This window comes from Chelonoidis abingdonii, chromosome 1 (genome assembly GCF_003597395.2).
Source record: "Chelonoidis abingdonii isolate Lonesome George chromosome 1, CheloAbing_2.0, whole genome shotgun sequence".
Lineage (NCBI taxonomy): Eukaryota > Metazoa > Chordata > Testudines > Testudinidae > Chelonoidis > Chelonoidis abingdonii.
The window spans coordinates 41,004,982-41,026,121 of NC_133769.1; the positions used below are offsets into that span (position 1 = coordinate 41,004,982).

At 44.9% G+C, this 21,140-nt stretch overlaps 1 protein-coding gene across 5 annotated transcripts in view; it reads left to right on the plus strand.

Moving 5' to 3' along the window:
* Positions 1-1,161: 1,161 nt before the first annotated feature.
* TRABD (TraB domain containing) overlaps positions 1,162-21,140 on the plus strand; it is a 51,392-nt gene continuing 31,413 nt past the window's right edge. Inside the window, exons 1-4 of one of the 5 annotated variants that reach the window (XM_032769379.2) lie at positions 1,267-1,320; positions 1,884-1,958; positions 3,515-3,612; positions 19,280-19,341. In XM_032769379.2, the coding sequence (XP_032625270.1) occupies positions 19,318-19,341 (24 nt within the window). In that variant the 5' untranslated portion in view covers positions 1,267-1,320; positions 1,884-1,958; positions 3,515-3,612; positions 19,280-19,317. Of the gene's footprint in view, positions 1,321-1,883; positions 1,959-3,514; positions 3,613-19,279; positions 19,342-21,140 lie in introns of all 5 variants that reach the window. The other 4 variants (XM_075065209.1, XM_075065202.1, XM_032769378.2 and 1 more) reach the window with 4 other exon arrangements.

The following is a 21,140-nucleotide window of genomic DNA, read 5'->3' on the forward strand; positions in this document are numbered from 1 at the left end:
ACGTAGCGGTATGTTGCCAGTGCCCAAATAATTTACAACAAAAACAAAAAATGGCATCTTTCTGAACTGAGTACATTAACCATGAACCTCTTATTTTCTCGCCATTTGCCATGGTTCGATAGAAATGAGGACTTGTGAACCTCCGTCTTTCCTCGTTAAATGGAAATTCATAACTTTCATTCTGCTGCGGTGGCCACATGCAACAATGTCACACACTTGCCTGTCGATATTATAGACGGCCAATCTCCTGGATCATCAGTCAGTGGTTCAGATTCAGATACTTCTTTCCCGGCAGCAGCTGGAATATCTGTCACAGTTTGTTTGGTAGAACAACTGGCTTCACCTTCGACCTCACTTGAAGCACTTCTGGATACTTCTGGATACGATTCATCGCTGCTAGAGCTGTCCGTTTCATGTGCCTGTACCTGTACATTGGATTGCAGCGCAAAATACGTTGACAACTTTGGAATTTTCTCAAGTTCCTTCTCGGCATCTTTTGCTGCCTTTCGTTTACTAGCTCCCGCTCTTATACATTCTCTTAGACATCACAAAGCACGCTTCTGCGTTGGAAACGATAAAAAACTAAACAACTAAATTAATAACATTTATCCGCCGACCGCCATTAACAGTGCAAATACACATTCTTTGAATGGGTCCAACTAAAATTCAAAACTGACCGACAGACAACTGCTATAGCCAATAGCATTATGATGTAGCATAATGACTTCACGGTTTTGTCAGTAAAACCGACATGGATTGTGCAATAGCGTCAATAAATGTCACTTACCTAGTTATACTTTACATTTTTTTTGCCACTTTTAGGGGCCCCCTTTCTTGCGGGGCCCCCTCCGGTTGGAGGGTACGGAAGGCGCTCGCTACACCTCTGCATGTCTCACAAGAGCCCCCCTCTCTGGCTGCAGACAGCCGGACTGAGCAGAAGGGATCTGCCAACACCACCGGCCACATGCCTCAGCTCCCAGCCAGGGCAGAGGTAAAACCACGAGCAGCAGCGTGGCACATGCGCTGGCGGTGCACCGTGGGACCTGTAGTTTATCATCCCTTGCTCAGCCCCGCTTCCCGGTACGGCGCAGCCGGGGCAGCCAAGGGGAACTACAGCTCCCAGGGTGCAGAGCGACCCCCTTTTCTCCTCCCCCCCTCCCCGCCCCGTATGAATGACTAATACAACATGTTGTCCGGCGGCTAACGTGCCCCTCGCAGCAGGAGAGCGCCGCTCGCTTTTGCTTCTCCTCGCGGCGGTGTCTGAGCAGCCGCGCGCCCGCCTCCCTCCCGGGGCACCCACAGGCGAGCGGCGCCCACAAAGTAAGTCAGTGGGGGCGGGGCGGTGGGTTAATTCTCCATCCCGGCTCGTCCGAGCTAAATGCACCGAGGCGGGGGCTGCCCGGGCTGTTCCTCGGTGGCGGCAGCAGCAGCATGTTGTTGCCATGTTGCAGCTGTGCGGCGGGCTCAGGCACAGTTTGGGGAGTCCGAGCTCCATGCGGCAGCTACACGGTGCCTGCCTGCCACAATGTGTCCAAGAATCTGGAGGGGGATGGGGGATGTCACATTGTTCCTCCTGCTTCACGTATTCCGGGCTCTTTGCAGAGATTTTACCAGGAGGGAAGTTTACTATTAAGATCCAGGATATCCGCCTTTGGCCCCCCCACCGCCCACCTCCACGAAACATATTTCACTCGAAAATATCTCCTCTCTTAGTGATTCTCCGCCTTGAAGTGGGTTTCTTCTTTGGGCAAAGGGAGCGCGTGTGAAGGAAGAGTTCGGAAAATGTCATAGTTGCCGAGCTTTTATTTGATCAGGAAGTTGGTAGCATGTGGGGTGAGGGGGCTGAGAAAATTCATACCCTGGAACTTCTGTAATCTTTCTAGGGGCCTTGTGACACGACAGAAACTGACCACACCATGCTATTTAACGTGTGTCACAAAGCACAGTACTTGCGTGAGGTAAAAGCTTCTAATCACTTCCTGCTCTGCCTTCCTTCAACTGCTCCATTCCTTTCCCAGGTGCTGGGGGTGGCTCAGGTTGCGCATGGCAGTCAGGTCATTAGGAACAGGGCACTTTTAAACCTATAATTACTAGAAAGTTTTATGCAGGGTACTATTTACATGCATGAACAGTTCTTTCCGTGGGAGAAATCCCTTCACAAGCAGAATTGTTTGGCATTATTTTCTTAGTCAGCAAAGTTCTGGAGCTTTGTGGAGAGTTATATTTTTAACAAACTTCAAAAGAAGATCAGAAGCAGTCATGGAGGGGCAAAAGTGCATCGACTTAAACCAAAGGTTGCAAATATCTGTTGCTGAATAACTTCAAACAACTTTCATGGTTTCCCCCCCACACACACACCTCATTAAGTAGTGGAGAAAATAATTGAAAATCAATATGAGGTTTAAATAAGATGTAAACCTTAAGGTCTGTGCGAGGATGTAGAATATGATAAAGCTACAATTATTGATGAGTGTGAATAACCAGATAGAGTGGCTGTCAGATTTGCTGTCAGCAAAGCAATGTAAGTGAAGTAGCATGTTCTCATGGACTGATCATATGGCTGGGAGGTAGGAACTCTAACCCAGGATATGCCACTGCCTTGCTAGATGGCCGTATGCAAGTGGCTTTAAACTATCTGTGCTTCAGTTCCCCCTTTTGTAAAATGGAAATAATATTCAGCTCAGAGCAGGACTTTAAACATTAAAGGAGATATATAAAGGAGAGGAAAAAAAGCCATTTTCCCCACCACCTGTCCCCTGAGCTGCATTCAGGGCCAAAGCAGCATGAAGCATTTAAAAAGGCTGTCTTTGTACATCATAGCTTTGTAGTTTCTAAGGCCAGAAGGGATCATTGTTGTCCTCTAGTCTGTTTGCCTATACAACACAGGCAATGGCCATAGAACTCCCTCAGCATAATTCATAGAGCAAGAGTAGGCATAAACTCAATTTAAAGTAAAAAAAAAATCCATCTTTAAGACAGTGGTCCTGCACGTGGTTGCACAAATCCTTGTACAAATTTGTATTGGTTTCAATAGGTCTGCATCCTGGTGCATGAGTCTGTATTAAACAGGCATTATATCAGGATCAGAATTTTGGTGGTTATGTGATGATTTGAAAACATAAGGTGCTAAGAGCTTTGGCCACTTCTGTGATTTTGTTTGTTTTTGTTTTACGTCAGTCTCAAAATAGCAACCAGCACTCCCCTCCTCACATTTTTGTCTTCATGCTCCTTTTTTCTTGTCAGATATTAGTATTGTGCCATAACTTACTGTAAAATAAAGAGCTTGAATTAAGCTCCAAAAGTAGTCGTGGTTCACACAGACCTTGGTAGCAAATTTTTGGCCCCAAACCTGCCAGTATTTCAGCACATGCTTAACTTTACTCGAATAAGTAGTTCCAGTGAATTTTAGGCTTGGGACTACTCCCATGTGTTGCTGTTTGCAGGATTGGGGTATTTATTTTTAACAAGTTTCCAGGAAAAGTGTTTGACTTTTGGATATTTTTGTTTTTATAAGGATTTACCTGTTTGAGAGTCTTTTGTTTTGTATTTACTGAAGTAAAAAACAACTTGACAACTGCTAACTGTTGCTTCTGGAGGAAAAACGCCCAAGAGGTAAACTTTGCAAAGTGACACTGTACCTGTGCATGCTTGGCACTGTCAGTAGTTTTCCCCAAGAATTACCAAATTTAACTATATGCCTGGAGAATGTTCATTTTGCATTGGTCTTTTGAGTAAATAAGATGGATTCTGTTCCTTTTAATGAACCTAAAATAACAAAACAAATGCACAAAATAGAGGAAATTTTCTTCTAGGACTTTCAGTCCTGCATTTTCAACAAATGTTAAACTTACAGGGAAAAATACATTTATAGAACATTATCTCTAGATATTTAAATTACTTGATTATAGCGGGTTATATGGGTTTCTTGGTAAAAAAAAAAAATGTAAAGGTAAGAATGTAAGAATTAATTGTCTTGTCTTTTTCTGTTTGTGGATTAAGCAGACTGTATCATGTTTCAGCAATTTGATTTTTCTAGGTTTTGAGTTGTGATGGGGGAGGGGACAAGCTACCTGTAACATCAGCATCTGTAACCTTAGCATCCCAGTGTTCTAACTGTATCCTCATGCCTTGTTTAATTCAGTGATGACAGTGGTAAATAGATTGGGGGGGGGGGGGGAAGAGGTCTGATAATGTGATTCCTCAACAGATGACCAGACTTGGACTGTACTACTTCTGCCTCTGTATCACCTCTTTCCAAATCTGGCAACCTGTCTCTTCCTCAAGTCTCTTCTGATCTTGCAGGGTTGACTTGAGGATTATTCTCAGTCCCTATTTTCTCCAACACCCTGGTTTTGCTCATCATAATTCAAGTGTATGTGGTGACCCTAATGAATGTAAGTGGCAATAATTTAAAACACTGAAAGACCCAGGTAGGCTGCTGCCTCCTTATCTATCTGATAACAATATATGGTGAGCTGCAGTTTTGCAGACTCTTAGAACTTGGAGATGGGAAAGTCTTGCTGAGTTTTCTTGTTGCCTATCTCTATGGATTTTTTCTTGACATATAACCTGTGGTGCTTTGTCCTGCCCTATGTTAAACTCCTGGTTTGTATTTTCTCACTTCTGAAGTGTGCAAGTGAATGTTGGATCTCGCTCCCAGGTGTCCAAATGTGGGCAGTGAATAGTAGCAAAGTCAGCTGTGCAGGAGCCTAGGGCTTGTCTAGGCTTAAAGCGCTGCAGTGGTGCAAATGCTGTGCTTAGTGAAGATGCTTCCTACGCCAGTGGGTGAGCTTCTCCCGTCAGCGTAGATATAGTCCACCTCCCTGAGCGGTCGTAGCTATGTTGACAGGAGAAGCCCTCCCATTAATATTACGCTGTTTTCACCGGGGATTAGGTCAGTATAACTACATCACTCAGAGGTGTGCATTTTCCAGTCAGTTCAAACTCAACTGCTGAAATATGTTGACACATAAGAACACAGAACCATGATCTGCAACCGACTGTGGTTAGAGCTAGTTGCTCCTGCCAAGTCTCAGAGGTGTGGGTGGTGCTGGGGAAATGTGTACGACATAGAGTAGGTCACCTTGGTGATGGTTTTGAAACAAGTTCCAATTCCTAAATTTGTGTCTGTTGCATCATTGGGCACCAGATTTCAGCTGATGCTTCATCTTGGATATTTGTAGTTTGTAAATGGGAAAGAGATACTACTTGGAAATGAAGATGAGTTGTCTGTAAATATTGTAAGATTTTATTTGTAAGCATTTAAATTGTATCAGCCTTAAATCTTTTGTACTGTTACGTTGTTTTGTGATAAAAGTAAAAAGAGATATAGGAACATACCAGTTGGTTGGCTCAACTTCCATACTGGGTAAAATATTAGGTTGGGGAAGGGAATCATAGGTACACAAAAGGGAGCAACAGATGAGTGAAAAGTATAACTGGTCATGACAGAACCCTGTATCTTCAGCTCCAAAACACAGGTTTGTGCCTACCACTTTTGCAAAAAGAGTTATTTTTGGTTAGTGTGTAGTAGTAGGATCTTATCCTCTGTGGACTACTTGTTAGAGTGGGATGGGACATACTTATCCAGCATATTACACAAGCAACATGGATTCACATTAAGCTGGCTGTACCTGGCAAACTCAATAAGCTGTCTCTGACAAAATTACAGTTTTAGTATACAAAAGGAATGCAGTAGATTTTAATGTATGTAGACTTGAGTGAGATTTTAATTTTAATTACACTTTCATTGAAAACAATGAAATTGAAATTGAAAACAGATAAATTGTGTTCTGTCCAAGAATATTGGAGCGTCATGGGGCGAGATGGCTCAGAGTTTGCTCATGGAGTACAGAGCCTTTTATGTGTGGTTACTGGTTTGAATCCAGCCCTGGTCACCAATGACCATTGTTACGTTTCATGGTGGTTCTGTGATCTAAGTGAAGTACTTTAGTGGTCTCAGTCTAGTGTCCATAGGATGAATGTTCATATTGCAGTTTGCACTACTTGGCAGAAAGGCCAGAGACTGAATGTGCATCAAGGCTGATTGTCTTTCCTCTGAAGCACCTGACACTGACCAGTGTCCGAAGACAGGATACTGGGCTAGATGGACCATTGGTCTGACCCAGTATGATCGTTCTGGCATTCCTTCCTCCCTAGCACTGATCCCAAAAGAGCAGGGCTGAGGCATATTGACACGTCAGCATGAGGAAATATGCCGGCTAACAAGGACATGTGCTATCCCTGCTTGTGAGTAAAGAGGACTTCAGACTGAAGGGTTGTTGGCACAAAATTCGCCCACCAAAAATAAAAGGGATTAGAAGTTTCAATAGGAGTCAGCACCTAGGCGCTTTCGAAAATCCCATCAGGTGCCTGAGTATATTTAAAATCTGGCGCTTGGGCTCGCAGTGCTTCAGTTTTCCATCTGTAAAATGCAGTTAATCTCACTTCCCTACCTCAGGGTTTATGAAGATAAATGCATTAAAGATTGTGAGATGCTCAGTTACTATGGCAATGGTGGGCCATAGGAATACCTTAGATAGACATTGCAGAGAATTAGACATGTTTATAAAAAGTCGTTGAAAGTTTGTTTCAATGAAAAATTAAAAGAAGTTGTAGCAAGTTCCTTCTCCCTGTTTCTGACCACTTATACCAATAATGTTTATGCGTAGACTGTAATAAACCCAGAGCAGTTATAGAAACAGAGAACATCTACTGTATTTCCGTGATGGAGATAATGATGATAAAATGTTGGGGGAAACAAATGCTATTTTTCAAGTTTCTGCAGAGATAGTAATGAAGAATAAATATTGGCTTAAAAAAACCTGTTTTCAAAAAAGAAGTTGACCATATCACATCATTAATAGAAAGAGAGAGAATTTTTTAAAAAGCATTTTGTTTGACTCCAATTCATTATCTGAATGGAACAAGTTCTTTAATATTCAGGTGCGTTCAGACAAAGATATAGGGCCAAATTCAATCCCAGTGTGTGTGGGGTGGGTGGATGAGTCCTTTCTTCTTATACTATGCTTGAAATATGTTCCTAAAAAGTGATAGTAACAGAGGAGGTGAGGAATGACTCTTTAACAGTAACTTGTTTTTAGTGTCTTTCAATTAAAGTCCTATCTGAACCCTGCATTCATGTGTCTGATGACTGTGTGTTTATCCTCTGTTTGCAGTGGGGAGAATAACAGATCAGGGACAGTTTCAGATACCTAATTATACAACAAGAACTGAAACAGTGTGGTGAACTAAGATACCACATGCTAGGAAAAAAAAAATTAATCGGCAACCAATAGTTTACTAATAGATTCCATCCAAGGAGGCAGACAGCGAGCATTTTGACACTTCTGCTCTCTCTGATTCCTTTTCCCCACCATCAGTGTACCTGCAGTGTCCGCGGTAGAGGTGGTGTTACGCATCATACACTGACTAAACATGCTGGATGCCTTCCTGAATTGACCTTGGAATACCCACCATTGGCAGGGCTGCCGGGAGAATACAAGGCCTGGTATGATACAGTGCCAGCCTTTACTTTAGGGAAATCTGCTTTTTCACTATATCCTTTATTTATTCATTTCATTTTATGCAGGATAGACGTTATTGGAAAACCATGCCCCTTTCTTCAAAGATCTTCAAGGAAATCTGGGTAGCCAACCTTCCCCTCCCTCTTCCCCCTCCCCCCCAAAAAAATCTTTTAGGGGAAGATATTGCAGTCTCTTCTCCCCAATCCAGGAAGTATAAGTGAAGATGTCTGTGTGCCCAAGCTGTCTTGCAGCAGAAGGATGATGATAATAATACCACCACCTAGATCTTATGCAATGCTTTTCATGAGGGAACTTTCATCAGTTTCCCCATTTTACAGGTTGGGCAACTGAGGCACAAGGAGGTGAAGTGACTTGCCCGAGTCACCCAGCAGGCCAGTGGCAGAGCCAGGAAAAGAACGCAGGTCTCCTGAGTCCTAATCCTATGCTCTCTCCACTAGGAAACACTGCTGTGGTTCAGGAAATGTCCCTGCCTCACTGCTGCTATGGGCTGCACTGACTCTGGGGTCTTTGACCTGTGGAAGGCTTTGCATACCTTTGAAATACCAGTCTTCTTTTGTTGCAGTGCTGAGACCTGTGAATAGGAGTCAGGGAATCTCAAGAAATTACCCAGTATTATGTGGTTATATGTGTTACTGTATTGCACCCAAAAAGAAACTACAATATAAGAATGTTAATGTTGAAAAGTCGAGCACTGGAAAGTTAGGAAAAGCCTGAATTAAGGTTTCCCATGTAACCTTAATTCAGCCTCCTTGCACATATACATTCTGATACAAGCTTTAATTATATGATCACATACTATTATCTTTTTCCCTAGAGGCCCATGCCCTATTCAGTGCACAGGATGGATGATGCTCGCCGAACAAGCAGCTATTCAATCTTTTGTTTTTTCCTCATTACTCAAATCGTGGCCTCAGTCTTATTTACCACACCCTGCTCTGATGAGAGAATTGCTCATTTCCTTATGTGCTTTTGTATGGCATTCATCCCTGTGGCGTCTAAGTGCTCCACAAACATTAATGGATTTCTCTTCACGAGACCTGGGGAGCTACAGCGGTATTATTCCCATTTTACACAGGGGGAACTGAGGCACACAGGCATTAATGTCAGAAGGGTCCACTAGTTTTGGGTACCCAATTTGAGATGCCATGGGCCTGAGTTTTCAAAGAACATAACATTTTATAGCACTTTATTTGTTCTGTGCGCAGCTCCCATTGACTTCAGTTGCAGATATGAGCACTCAGCCCTTCTGTAAATCAGACCCCAGGGGTGTCAAGATGAAAATCCAGAAAATGAACACACACTTAGTGACCACCTGGAAAAAGTTTGGTTAAATGCTTGCCCAGCATCACACTGGAAACTGTGTGGCGGAGGCAGGGATAGAATCCATTTCTCTAGGGAAGTATCTAACTGACTTTACTATGAGACCATTCTTTCAGTTCCTGCAGTCCCCAGGCTTATTTACCACACACCTTCTGACTTTTTCAACAAATGGGGCAGGAGTCCTACAGGCAACAGCCTCCTTCGCTACACAACCCCAACTCATCCCCAGAGCATGCTCCATTCTGGGTACTGCAGCTGTACGAGGCAATTGTCAAAGGGTGAGCTGATGTGGCAAGGGCTCAGAAGCATCCTGTGTCAGGTCACCCCACCTTAAGTCCTATGATCACACAGCAGAAGACTGTGTCTTAGGTCTTGGCTACACTTGCGAGTTAGAGTGCATTAAAGCAACCCTGGGTTTCCTAGCTCACTACCTGTCCACACTGGTAAGGCATATAGAACACTCTGACTCGAGGGCTAGAGCGCTCCTGGTACTCCACCTTGGCGAGAAGATTAACGCTTGATGTGCATTGGCTGAAACCCCCAGGCATCAGTGTGAATGAGGTGTTGCATTACCGTGCTCTGATCAGCCTCCGGAAACATCGCATAATCCCCTTAAGTCAAGTGGCCACTTTTGTTATTGTTTTGTAATTGCTGCAAGAATGCGAATATGCCCTTTGAAAGCTCTGTGTCTGACAGCCGGCATGCTTATCTGCTCCAAGACAAAGCAACCATTACTGTGGAATGCTGTGTGTGAGAGAGAGACGCGGGGAGAGGGTGGGTCTGCTGCTGTCTGAACTTACAAGACAGCATGCTACTCAGCCCCCCAAAAACCCACTCTGTCTCCCCCCACGTACACACAACGCACTCTCTGTCACACTCCACCCCACTCCCTTCATTTGAAAAGCACAGTGCAGCCACTTGTGTGCTAGGATAGCTACCACAATGCACTGCTCTCTGGCCATTGCGAGAGCTGCTACTGTGGCCACACCAGTGTGCTTGCAGTTATCAGTGTGGACAGATTGCAGCACTTTTCCTACTGCGCTCTATGAAGCCTGGTTTAACTCAAAGCACTCTACGTCTGCAAGTGGAGCCAGGCTGCTGGGTTATAAAGAACAGCCTGAGATCAAGGCACAGGCTAGATATACAAAAGGAGTAGAGAGGCCCTCCTTAACCGCCAGATAGATGGCCTGGGAGTGTAGTCCTGCAGTGAGCAGACTAGGAAGGTTGGAAACCAGTTTGTTGGAGGAAATCTGAAGCAGGTCTCACTCCTCCTTCTGCCTGGAGTAGTTGAGCTCCTTCAGGAGACCCCAGGACTGGGTAAAGGTTTATATTTAGAATTTGAGTTAAACTGTCTTATTTTGGAGGAATAAAATTTGAGCCCTGAATTAAAAGGACTGAAATCAGGCAGCTGAGAATGTTTTCTGATGCATTATCTGGTGAATTGGCCCATTGGTGTACACTGGGATGTGGGGCGGGGGGAATGGTATGTGATCTTGCACAGTATGATAATCATTAATTACATGAATGGAGGAAAACTGGCTTGCAAGCAGCACTGCTGAGAAGGATCTGGGAGTTGTGGTGGATCACAACTTCAGCATGAGTTAGCAATGTGATGCTGTTGCAAAAAAGGCAAATGCATTAACAGAGGCATAGCATGCACGTCACAGGAGGTGATAGTACCACTCAGCGCTGGTTAGGCCTCAGCTGGAGTACTGTGTCTAGTTTTGGTCACCAGTGTATAGAAACGATGTAGAGTAACTGGAAAGGATCCAGAGGCAAGTGACACAGATGATCAAAGGGATGGACTGCAAGCCACATGAGCAATGGCTGAAGGAACTGGGTATGTCTAGGTTGGAAAAGAGGAGATTAAGGGGGAATATAATAGTGGTCTTCAGATACTTGAAAGGCTGCCATAAAAAGATGGAGAAGAGTTCTCTTTTGCCACAGAGGGCAGGACAAGAGGCAATGGGTTCAAATGATAGCAAAGTAGATTTAGATTAAATCTCAGGCAAAACTTCCTAACTGTAAGAACAGTAGGACAATGGAACAGATGCCTCGGGAGGTTGTGGAAGCTTCTTTGCTGGGGGTTTTCAAAGGGAGGCTGGATCCATCTGTCTTCAATGGTTTAGGCACAACAAATCCTGCATCTTGAATGAGGGTTTTTCAAAGTTTGGGTCATGACCCAGTATTGGATGGTGGCATGTAAGGCACTGGGTTGCCTTGCTCAGCACCCAGGGACCCTAGTGGCTCTGGTCAGCATTGCTGACTGGGACATTAAAAGTCCCATTGGCAGTGCTGCCCAACCAAGGCAGGCTAGTGCCTACCTGTTCCGACACTGCGCTGCACCCCGAAAGCAGCCAGCAGCGGGTCCGACTTCTTGGCAATGGGGAGGGGAAGGGGGGCAGTGCCTGTGGGCGAGAGCCGTGCGGAGCCGATTGCGCGTCTCTACCTAAGAGCCTGACCTGCTGCTGGCCGCTTCTGGCACCGCAGACCATGCTGTGGCCTGGGACAGGTGGGAAACCTGCCTCTGCTCCCCAGCTGTGCTGCTGACCAGGAGCCGCTGGAGGTAAGCCTGCAGCCCGGTCCCCAGCCCTGAGCCCCCCCAAAACTGAAACCCCTTTCTGCACCCCAAGCCCCTCATTCCCAGCCCCATGCCAGAGCCTGCACCCCCCCAGAGCCCTGCCCCCTTCCCACACTCCTATCCCCTGCCCCAGCCCTGAGCCCCCTCCTGCACCCCAAGCTCCTTTTCCCCTGCCCCAGCCCTGACCCCCCTCCTGCACCCATTCCTGGCCTCACCCTGCAGCCCTCACCCCCTCACTCCAACCTTGTGCCCCAGCCGTGAGCCTGCCCCATACCCCCAAACCCTTCATCCCCAGCTCCGTTGGGTTGCAGGCATCAACAGTTTTCTTCAACAGGGTCCCCAGAAAAATGTTTGAAAACTACTGGACTAGCTGACCCTTGCGGTCCCTTCTAACCCCCTATGATTCTAAGAACGAGTGGGCTGAATTAAGGTTGCACAGGCAACCTTCATGCTGGCATGTCCTAATTTTCTGAGGGCTGGGTTTTGCAATCTCATTTTGGGTGGGTAGGTGGGGGAGGGCTTAAAAATAAAACTACAAATATCTTTATGTGGAACCATATTGATTCCCACATGGGTCACCAGCAGAGTTGGAACCTTTAGATCCAGAGCACAAACCTGGGCTAAATGAGTAATTTATAGTGCTGGTAGGTTTCTTCAGTGTAGGCCAGCCAGCAGAGAGAGGGAGATGAGGCATGCACTTTGTTAGGGGGGGTTCACAGCTATTTGCTGACAGCATAGGAGTGTTGAGATTAGGGCAGAGGTTCTCAAACTGGGGATCAGGACCCCTCAGGGGATTACAAGGTTATTACATGGAGGGTCGTGAGCTGTCAGCCTCTACCCCAAACCTCACATTGCCTCCAGCATTTATAATGGTGCTAAATATATTTTAAGAGTGTTTTTAATTTATAAGGAGTGGGGGTCACTTGCTGTGTGAGAGGAGTCACCAGGACAAAAGTTTGAGAACCCCTGGGCTACGGAATGTTGTGTTCCATTCCAGGCTATGGAGGAGAGTGTTCTCTAGTGGTTACAGACCCTTCTGCCCTTGGCCCTTACCAGTCTTACCTCCCTCCCATGCCTCTCTTGTCTCTTCGACCTAGTTCCCCGTCCCAACTCTTTTTGACTCCTCAATCCAGTCTCAAACTCCCGCCTTCCCTCTCCCCACCTGCCTTTTTCCCTGTGTCCCAGTCCCCCTACTTGCTCTTCCCCAAGCCCAGCTACTTGCCACTCAAGCAATTCCCTCATTCTTTCCCTTGCTGCCTGGGGAATACACCTCCATATTCTTCATAGAGATATTATTATGATATGATTATGGCATAACTATGATGTATTTTATGCAAGATAAGGCATGTGAGAGATCATTTGAAAGGTTATGATTTACTGAATGATTGTCCTATTTGTATTATTTTTGTATCTGAAGTTAGGAATATTATCTATGCATCTATTACAAATGTGTTTGCACCTGGGGAATGTCCATTAGACAGAATACAATAAGTGTGGATGGCCGGTTGAGAAGGGCCATTAAGGAAAACAATAGGTCTTTGGAGATGCTAATCTCCCACTGGGAAGCCTTCCTGGGCATGCTGCAAATAGCCTCTGAGTTATGGCTGCAGGGACATGTGACCAAGTCATCTGGTACTGGACTCCATGATAATACTAGTATTTTTCCACTGGCTGGGAGTGGGAATCAAACTGGGAGGCAAAGAATTCCTGCCATATGCAAAAACTATTTAAGGCAGGGGAGTAACATTATTGTGGTTCGTTCTTCATCAACTCTCTGCCCAAGAAAGGGGACTGCTGGAAACACCTGAGAACAAAAATATTGGACTGCGGGGAAGGGCTGAGCCCAGGCAGGAGTGTTGTCTGGCCTGTGAAAGAAAGATCTGGCTTTTTAAGTTGCAAGCAAATGCAGCTAGTCTTCAAGAATCTCTGCAATCTATCTAAAACAGCATTTAGGGTTAGAATTTGCTACTTATAACCAGTTTCTTTAGTATATTAAGCTTTGATTGTGTGTTTGTTTTGTTTGCTGGGTAATCTGCTTTGATCTGTTTGCTATCCCTTATTATCACTTAAAATTTGTCTTTTGCAGTGAATAAACTTGTTTTTGTTTTTGTCTAAAATCTGTGTGTGTGGAAATTGTAACTTGGGGCAGAAAGCTGTGTATATTTCCCTCTGCATTGAGGGAGGGGGTGAATTTCATGAGCTTACGCTGTACAGTTCTCTGTGCAGTGCAAAATAGTATAATTTTGGGTTTACCCTCCAGAGGGGAGTGTGCACTTGAGTACGGTAACTCCTCACTTAATGTTGTAGTTATATTCCTGAAAAATGTGACTTTTTAAGTGAAACGATGTTAAGTGAATCCAATTTCCCCATAAGAATTAATGTAAATAGGGGAGGTTAGGTTCCAGAGCAGCTTCCTCTACTCTGCAAACACCAGAGGTGGGGGATTCAACCTGTAGCCCGCCCACTCCACTCCTTCCCCTAAGCCCCCACCCTTGACCTGCCTCTTCTCCCCCCCCCCACCTCCTCCCCCTTTACTTTGCTCACTGCGTCCTGGCTCCTCCCCTCTCCCTTCTAAACGCCAAGCCAGCTGATTGCTGCATAGGGGAGGGCAGGAGGAGGCGCGCCGAGTAGTCGCTCCTCCCCCTCCCTTCTGCCCGGGGCAATCAGCTGCCTTGTGGCGTTTTGGAAGCAGGAGGGAGGGGGAAGGAGCGAGGACTCGGCGCGCAGGCTGCCCCTCCGTCCTCTGCCTCCCGAACGTGGCAAGCCAGCTGATTGCCCCGGGCAGAAGGGAGGGGGAGGAGCAAGGACTTGGCATGCATCCCAAATGCCACAAGTCAGTTGATTGCCACTGTCAGGAGGGAGGGGGAGCCTGCGCACTGAATCCTCCCTCCTCCCCCCTCCCTTCTGCCTCCAAAACGCCGCAAGCCAGATGACTGCCGCGGGCAGGAGGCGTGGGGGAGGAGGGGGCAAGTGCTGATCCACAGAGTCTGCCGGCGGGCACTGGGGGTAGGGGGCCATAAGGAGGCTTCCAGCTGTGGAGAAAACAGGCAGCCAAACAAGGTAAGAGTGGAGCATTGCACAACTTTACATGAGTATGCTCCCTAATTGATCAGCAATGTAACAACGAAGCAATGTTAAGTGGGATGACTTTAAGTGAGGAGTTACTGTATTGGACAGTTCCTTAGCTGAGCCTTCCCACACAGAGCTGATCTCAGCATCTGTTCATGTAGCTGCCGTTGGGTGTGTCCCTACCTGTATGTGTGCGGGTAAAGTGCAGTCTGAAGCCTGAGGGAAAGCTTGACTGGTTTGCCTCAGCAATACAGCATATAGCAGTGGTTCCCAACATGGTGCCCGCGGGCACCATGGCGCCCACCAGAGCATTTATGTGTTCCCGCCTAGTGTCCAGCAGGGGAGAGAAGCCATGGCCCTGTGCCTGCCGGGGACAGAGAACTCCGAGGCTGCAGACTGTGGGCACCAGTGTTCTCAGTCCCTGGCAGGAGCGGGGCCACAGCTTAAGCCGGAGAGAAGTCGCGGCCCCATGCCTGCCTAGGATAGAGAACTCTGAAGCTGTGGGCTGCAGGTGCCGGTGTTCTCTGTCCCCAGCAGGTGTGGGGCCTGCCTAGTCCCCTGCATGGGGGAGAAGCCATGGCTCTGTGCCTGCCGGGGACAGAGAACTCTGAGGCTGCAGTCTGCAGGTGCCGGTGTTCTCTGTCCCCAGCAGGTGTGGGGCCTGCCTAGTGCCCAGCATGGGGGAGAAGCCATGGCCCTGTGCCTGCTGGGGACAGAGAACTCTGAGGCTGCAGGCTGCGGGTGCTGGTGTTCTTTGTCCCCGGCCGGCGCGGTGCTCACCTAGTTCCCAGCAGGGGAGAGAAACTGTGGCCCCGTGCCTGCTGGGGACAGAGAACTTCGAGGCTGCGGGTACCGGTGTTCTCTGTCCCCAGCAGGTGCGGGGCCTGTCTAGTGCCCAGCAGGGGGGAGAAGCCGGGGTCCCGCGCCTGCTGGGAACAGAGTACTCCAGGGCTGTGGGCGCCAGTGTTTTCTGTCCTCCTGGCTTCTCTCTGGCTTCTCTCTGCACTGCCCATAAGTGGCACCAAAAAACAAAAAAACCTGCTCCAACTCTGCAGAATGGATGGAATGCTGCCCCGTAGCATGTGCTGCTCCAGGCACGTGCTTGCTCCACTGGTGCCTGGAGCTGGCCCTGTATGGAGTAATTGTTGATGTCCACCACACTCTTCTGAAAACATGAATGTGCTACTGGCCACAAAAAAGATTGGGGACCACTGACGTATAGCAATACAGGCTGGTGGGTAAGACGGGTTCAGTGGTACCCCAGTTCCAGGTGGCATCCCATTTTTTCAATTTAAATTTTCACTATTATGCATGTGGGTGGGTGTCAGACAGTGGGAGGGGGTCTGACAATGAATGACAATAGACACTGAGATTCAAAAAAACTAAAGCTTTATAATTGCTAAAACACAAATTGTCAACATCACATGTCAAAATATACAGAATAAATATCTTTAAATCAAAGTCTAGTTCTCAAGCAGCATTTTTCTTACTTATCTGTAAATTTCAATTATTATTGATGGAAATAGTTTTTCATTGTTTTTTGTGTGTACTGATGAAAACTCATACACAGGCTTGGAAGGATTAGAGTTTGCTTTCTAACTGGAGCTGGTAATTTACTCTTTTTACCCCCAACTGTAGGTAAAAGGCATGTGTTCAAACTTACCAAACCTTCCAGTTTGGCTCTAGAGCTCAGATGTATGAGGATGCTGGAAAAACTCTGGTTATTTGTACATAAATGAGCAAATCAAGTGCCAAGTTGACCTAGTACAGAGGAATAGGTCAGTAACGAAGGCACAGCTAATTTGGAGTTATGCTTGTTTGCATTGTCTGTTTAGCATGCAAGCTGTTCAGAGCAGGAACTCCCTTTCATTATACAAAAACAACAAGGAGTCTGATGGCACTATAAGACTACGGACTAACACGGCTACCCCCTCATACTTCCCTTTCATTATGTTTATGTACGATGCTACTGAAGCATAAAAGACAGGTGTAAATTAAAATAACATTTCAGCTTCAGTCATCCTTTCCCCTTATAGTCTCATTCTGCCCTGTTGGTGTCCAAGTTTTGCATATGTTTTTTTTAAAAAGAAAAAGCAGGTGGAGTTATGGGGTTTTTGTTCTTAACTGCACATTGTAATAAAAATAATTCTTCTTGAAAGAATGTTAACAATTTATGTGGCATTCTTACAACTCTTGTCTGCCTATGGACAAATCATCAGGAACGTAATCTCTTGGAGTCTTTGTAAGTAATTTTTGTTTTGTTAATGTAGTTTGCCCCACAAGCTCAGAGCTTGACCTGTAGCTGGTCTCCGCATAGCATCCCTCTGACTTCATGGGGAATTCTGCCTACAAAGAGTCTGCAGAGTCAGGCTTTTAGTCTCATTGGAATTATCTTGTGGCCTGAACTGCAATTGTTCTCCTTGCCCAGTTTGCTGGGTGACCAGTAGCACTAAACAGCCCTATCGTGAATCATTAAGGCTGGTCTATACATACCTGCAGCTGTCTGAGCTACATGCTGATGCTTCTTGCTGCCCTTTTGGATATATTTTTCTTCCAGTATCCAATTTTAAGTGACAGCTGGAAAACAAGACAAATCTATTTGAATTAAAACTAGAAAGCTAGCATGCACAAAAAGACGAAAATGCTATATTGCAAGAGTAGTGAAGGCATATGTACAGTCTCTGTGTCTCATACATCCCAGTGTGCAAAAAGAAAGATAATCTTGGAAGATAATCTTCCATGATCTGTTCAGGTAGACTGACTTGATGGAGGGTGAAGTCATGCTTGATTTTATTAGATGTCATCAATGCACTGGGTGCTGTACAGATCATAAAGTAAAACCTGGTCTCTGATCCAAAAAGCTTGCATTCTGCTGTATGTCTGAACAATATTATCTCAATGAACCAGGTTATAGAAGACTCTGATTCCAAGGCCCTGCATGCTCATTATTTCTTTATTTTATTAACATTTATTTTGGTGGGTTAACAATGATGGGTTCTGTGGAAGAAGTTTGCATAAGGAAGGAATAGTCATTTAATTCAATAGTTCTTACAATCTGCCTCATGCCCTGGACTAGAGGCTCCCAATTTTTCTTGCTGAACGCTACCTTCCAGATCTACCAGCAGCCAGTGAACCCCTACCTTCTCATCACTGATATTTTGTGTTCTTCTTAACACTGTCTTTAGCCAACTGTGTGTTCTTCTTAACACTGTCTTTAGCCATCTGTCCATATTTCACTGTTACATACAGATATAGTTATAATGTGACATATACAACCAAACATCCTCTCCCCTACCCTAAGTTCTGAGCTTAGTTAGACTGGACAGTTGCTGGGCAACTGAACCCATGGTGTACAGTGATTGGAGGTGAGAGCTCTGTGTATCTGTTCTCACTGGTACATCTTGAAGTAAATACCGTATTTTATATAACAAATTCCCACTGTGTTTTAAAGCTTTGTCGAGTAGCCTATTATGAAAATGCAATTAATAAAATAAAAGTGACCATTACATATTTTCTCCCATGCACCCTCCAGAGGCATCTCAGGGGTTCACGTACCACAGTTTGGAAACCCCTGCTCTAGACTGTAACTGAAGTCCCTTTTTATCAACCTTGCATGATTGGGTCCAGTGAGAAAGAAGGTGTTCCGGGTATATGCTGCAGCGTGGAAGACTGAAGCTTGAAAACAAGAGTGGGACGAATTAGGCAACTTGTCTCAGCAGCCTCTAATAGGGTGACCAGATAGCAAGTGTGAAAAATAGGTGTATGTGGGGGGGGGGGCGGTAATAGATGCCTATATAAGAAAAAGTCCTGAATATTTGGACTGCCCCTATAAAATCAGGACATCTGGTCACCGTAGCCTCTAAACAGCCTGATTTTAAGTTACACTAAGGTCTCTTTATCCAGAAAGAGAACTGTGCAAAGGGGCCTTAGTGCTACTGAAAGGCACGCCTCTTTGTTCATAATGTTTTGTGTGATGCATGACACCAATATAAATGTTCGTTATGGGAAGCAAAAACTAATGCCTGCTTTCTCAGCCTAGGGCTTGAGTCCACCAGTTGGGTACAGGGTGTGGACATTTGTGATCACCATCCTTTTCTTTAGCCAGGTAGCAGAGGAGTCCCCAAAATAAAGGAGAGGGTGCATGAAACTGTTTTCTGTTGTGATATGGGTCATGTCAGGAAAAGGTAGAGAAGCACATACAGTGGAACAGCACATGTCCTATTACCAAGAACTCTCTTCTTCCTTCACACCGTCCCTTGTATTTCCATTTGTGTGTAGCTGATCTGCAGAAATGACCCATAGAAGCTGCGAGGATACTTAACATGGGGTATGGGTCATCTCGATTATCACTTCCAGATTTTTTTCTCTGCTGATGACACTCATCTCAATTAATTGACCTCTTACAGTTGGTATGGCTACTTCCACCTTCTCATGTTCTCTGTATGTATAAATATCTTCTTGCTGTATGTTCCAGTCTATGCGTCCGATGAAGTGGGCTGTAGCCAACGAAAGCTTATGCTGAAATAAATTTGTTAGTCTCTAAGGTGCCACAAGTACTCCTGTTCTTTTTCGATAAACAAGTTTGTGCAATATATCTTTAGGTTGCTTCTATTATTTTTTCTATTTATCTGGAGAAGGTTGGGGGTGGAAATGTCTGTACTTTTCAGGTTTTTTTTCTTCAGTTTTTCATAAATGCTCCAACCTTGCTAGTTATAGCCCTTAATCTTTTATTTTCCCCCACCCACCTTTTAATTTTTTACAGGCCTTTTCGGATTGGTGAAATTAAACTACACTTCAGTAATGCAGGAGGAGCAACAGCCTGAGGTAGGGTTGGGAATAACCTCTTCCCCAGTAGTGATGATAGAAGGCACTTGACAAGGCTCGGAATCAGCAAGGTGTTTAAGCACATGCCCACTGTTATCAGTCCCAAGCATTCAAAAATCATAGGATTGTCTTAAAAATAATGAGATTAACCGTGGGTTCTTGTTATTTGATGTCCAGATTTGGGACCCCTAGAGTTTATTTTCAAGTTTTTCTCTGCAACTGGGAGAGGTAGGAATTACGCTTTTATTTTTAAGTAAAAGCTAAGATTCTCACCTAATTACCTGACTTCAAGGACTCTTGGTAAAACTGTAGGAGTAACTTCAAGCATGTGAACAGTCCCATTGTAGGCACCTTGAGTACCTTGCTGAATCATGGCCTAGTTGCCTTTTGCCATCCTTGAATTCCTACTATTTCCTTTCTTCTCTTTCAACTCACTTTCCCATGTTCCTGCAAATACTTTGATATGGAAGACAGTTGTGTGTGTGGAATAATCATAAAATTGAGGCTTTGTTTCATCTGGCAAATAACATTTACCCCCACACCTCATTCAACCTCATGTTGATAAAGCCATTACAAATGGCAGAATTTATGGGCTTTTTTTATGCCACATATTTGAAAAATATAATATGAAATATTATTAATGTTTGAATAGAGTTGCTTCCTCTGGAAGGCTTAGAGAATGGGTACTCAGAGGCTGAGTGAGTATTAGATTATATTGTCAAGTATCAGAGGGGTAGCCGTGTTAGTCTGGATCTGTAAAAGCAGCAAAGAATCCTGTGGCACCTTATAGACTAACAAGGATTAAACAAAGACTGAATGGCTTGCCAACTACAAAATCAGTTTCTCCTCCCTTGGTTTTCACACCTCAACTGCTAGAACAGAGTCTCATCCTCCCTGATTGAACTAATCTCGTTATCTCTAGCGTGCTTCTTGCTTGCATATATATACCTGCCCCTGGAAATTTCCACTACGTGCGTCCCTACATGTATTCACCCACGAAAGCTCACGCTCCAAAACGTCTGTTAGTCTATAAGGTGCCACAGGATTCTTTGTTGATTGTATTGATGATTGTATCCTGTCTATAAATATTCTTTTACTGCAGAACAGGTATGTTGTGCACTGCCTTAAATTATTTAAATTGGGTACTGCAGAGCTGAAACCAGAAAACAGGTGGAGAGTTTGATTACTGCTAGCTGAGGTTGGGAGCCTTGCTGCATCACAGTCAATGGCAAAAATCCCATTGACTTCACTGGGAGTGGGATTTCACCCCTAGTATTTAACAACTGAGAATTACTGACTTGGCTAATGAAATGCCCCAAGGATTTGAGAAGTAAAACTTCTTTGCTAAAATTAGTATAAAGCTTTCAACCATCAGATATGCTTTGTCTGTCCTTACTTTAGGTCTTATCAATTAAAGTGCCCCAAAAAAGGCATCTCTAGGTAAAAACATGAATTAAATGGGATCTGTGGTGGGGTAGATACTGTTGAAACTGCCAGGTAAGATGAACTTGTAGTCACCAAATACATAATTTATTGTGGTATGGGTTTGTGTTTTGGTTGTTCATCTTGGTTCAAACTTGGATTCATAAAGGTAGCAGCTATATTTGTACTGAAGCACCTAAGTTGTCTATGTTCAGAATTTTAAATATGGGTTTGGATATTTAACTTTAAGCACTCAAGTTTGGAATTGTTTCTACTTTGGATCGCAACATGATAAATGTAAACTATGCTAGAATTTCTGTGAGCAGAAATATTGTGGTATGAAAGAATAAGGTTGAGGTGGTGAAAAGTCTCCTCCT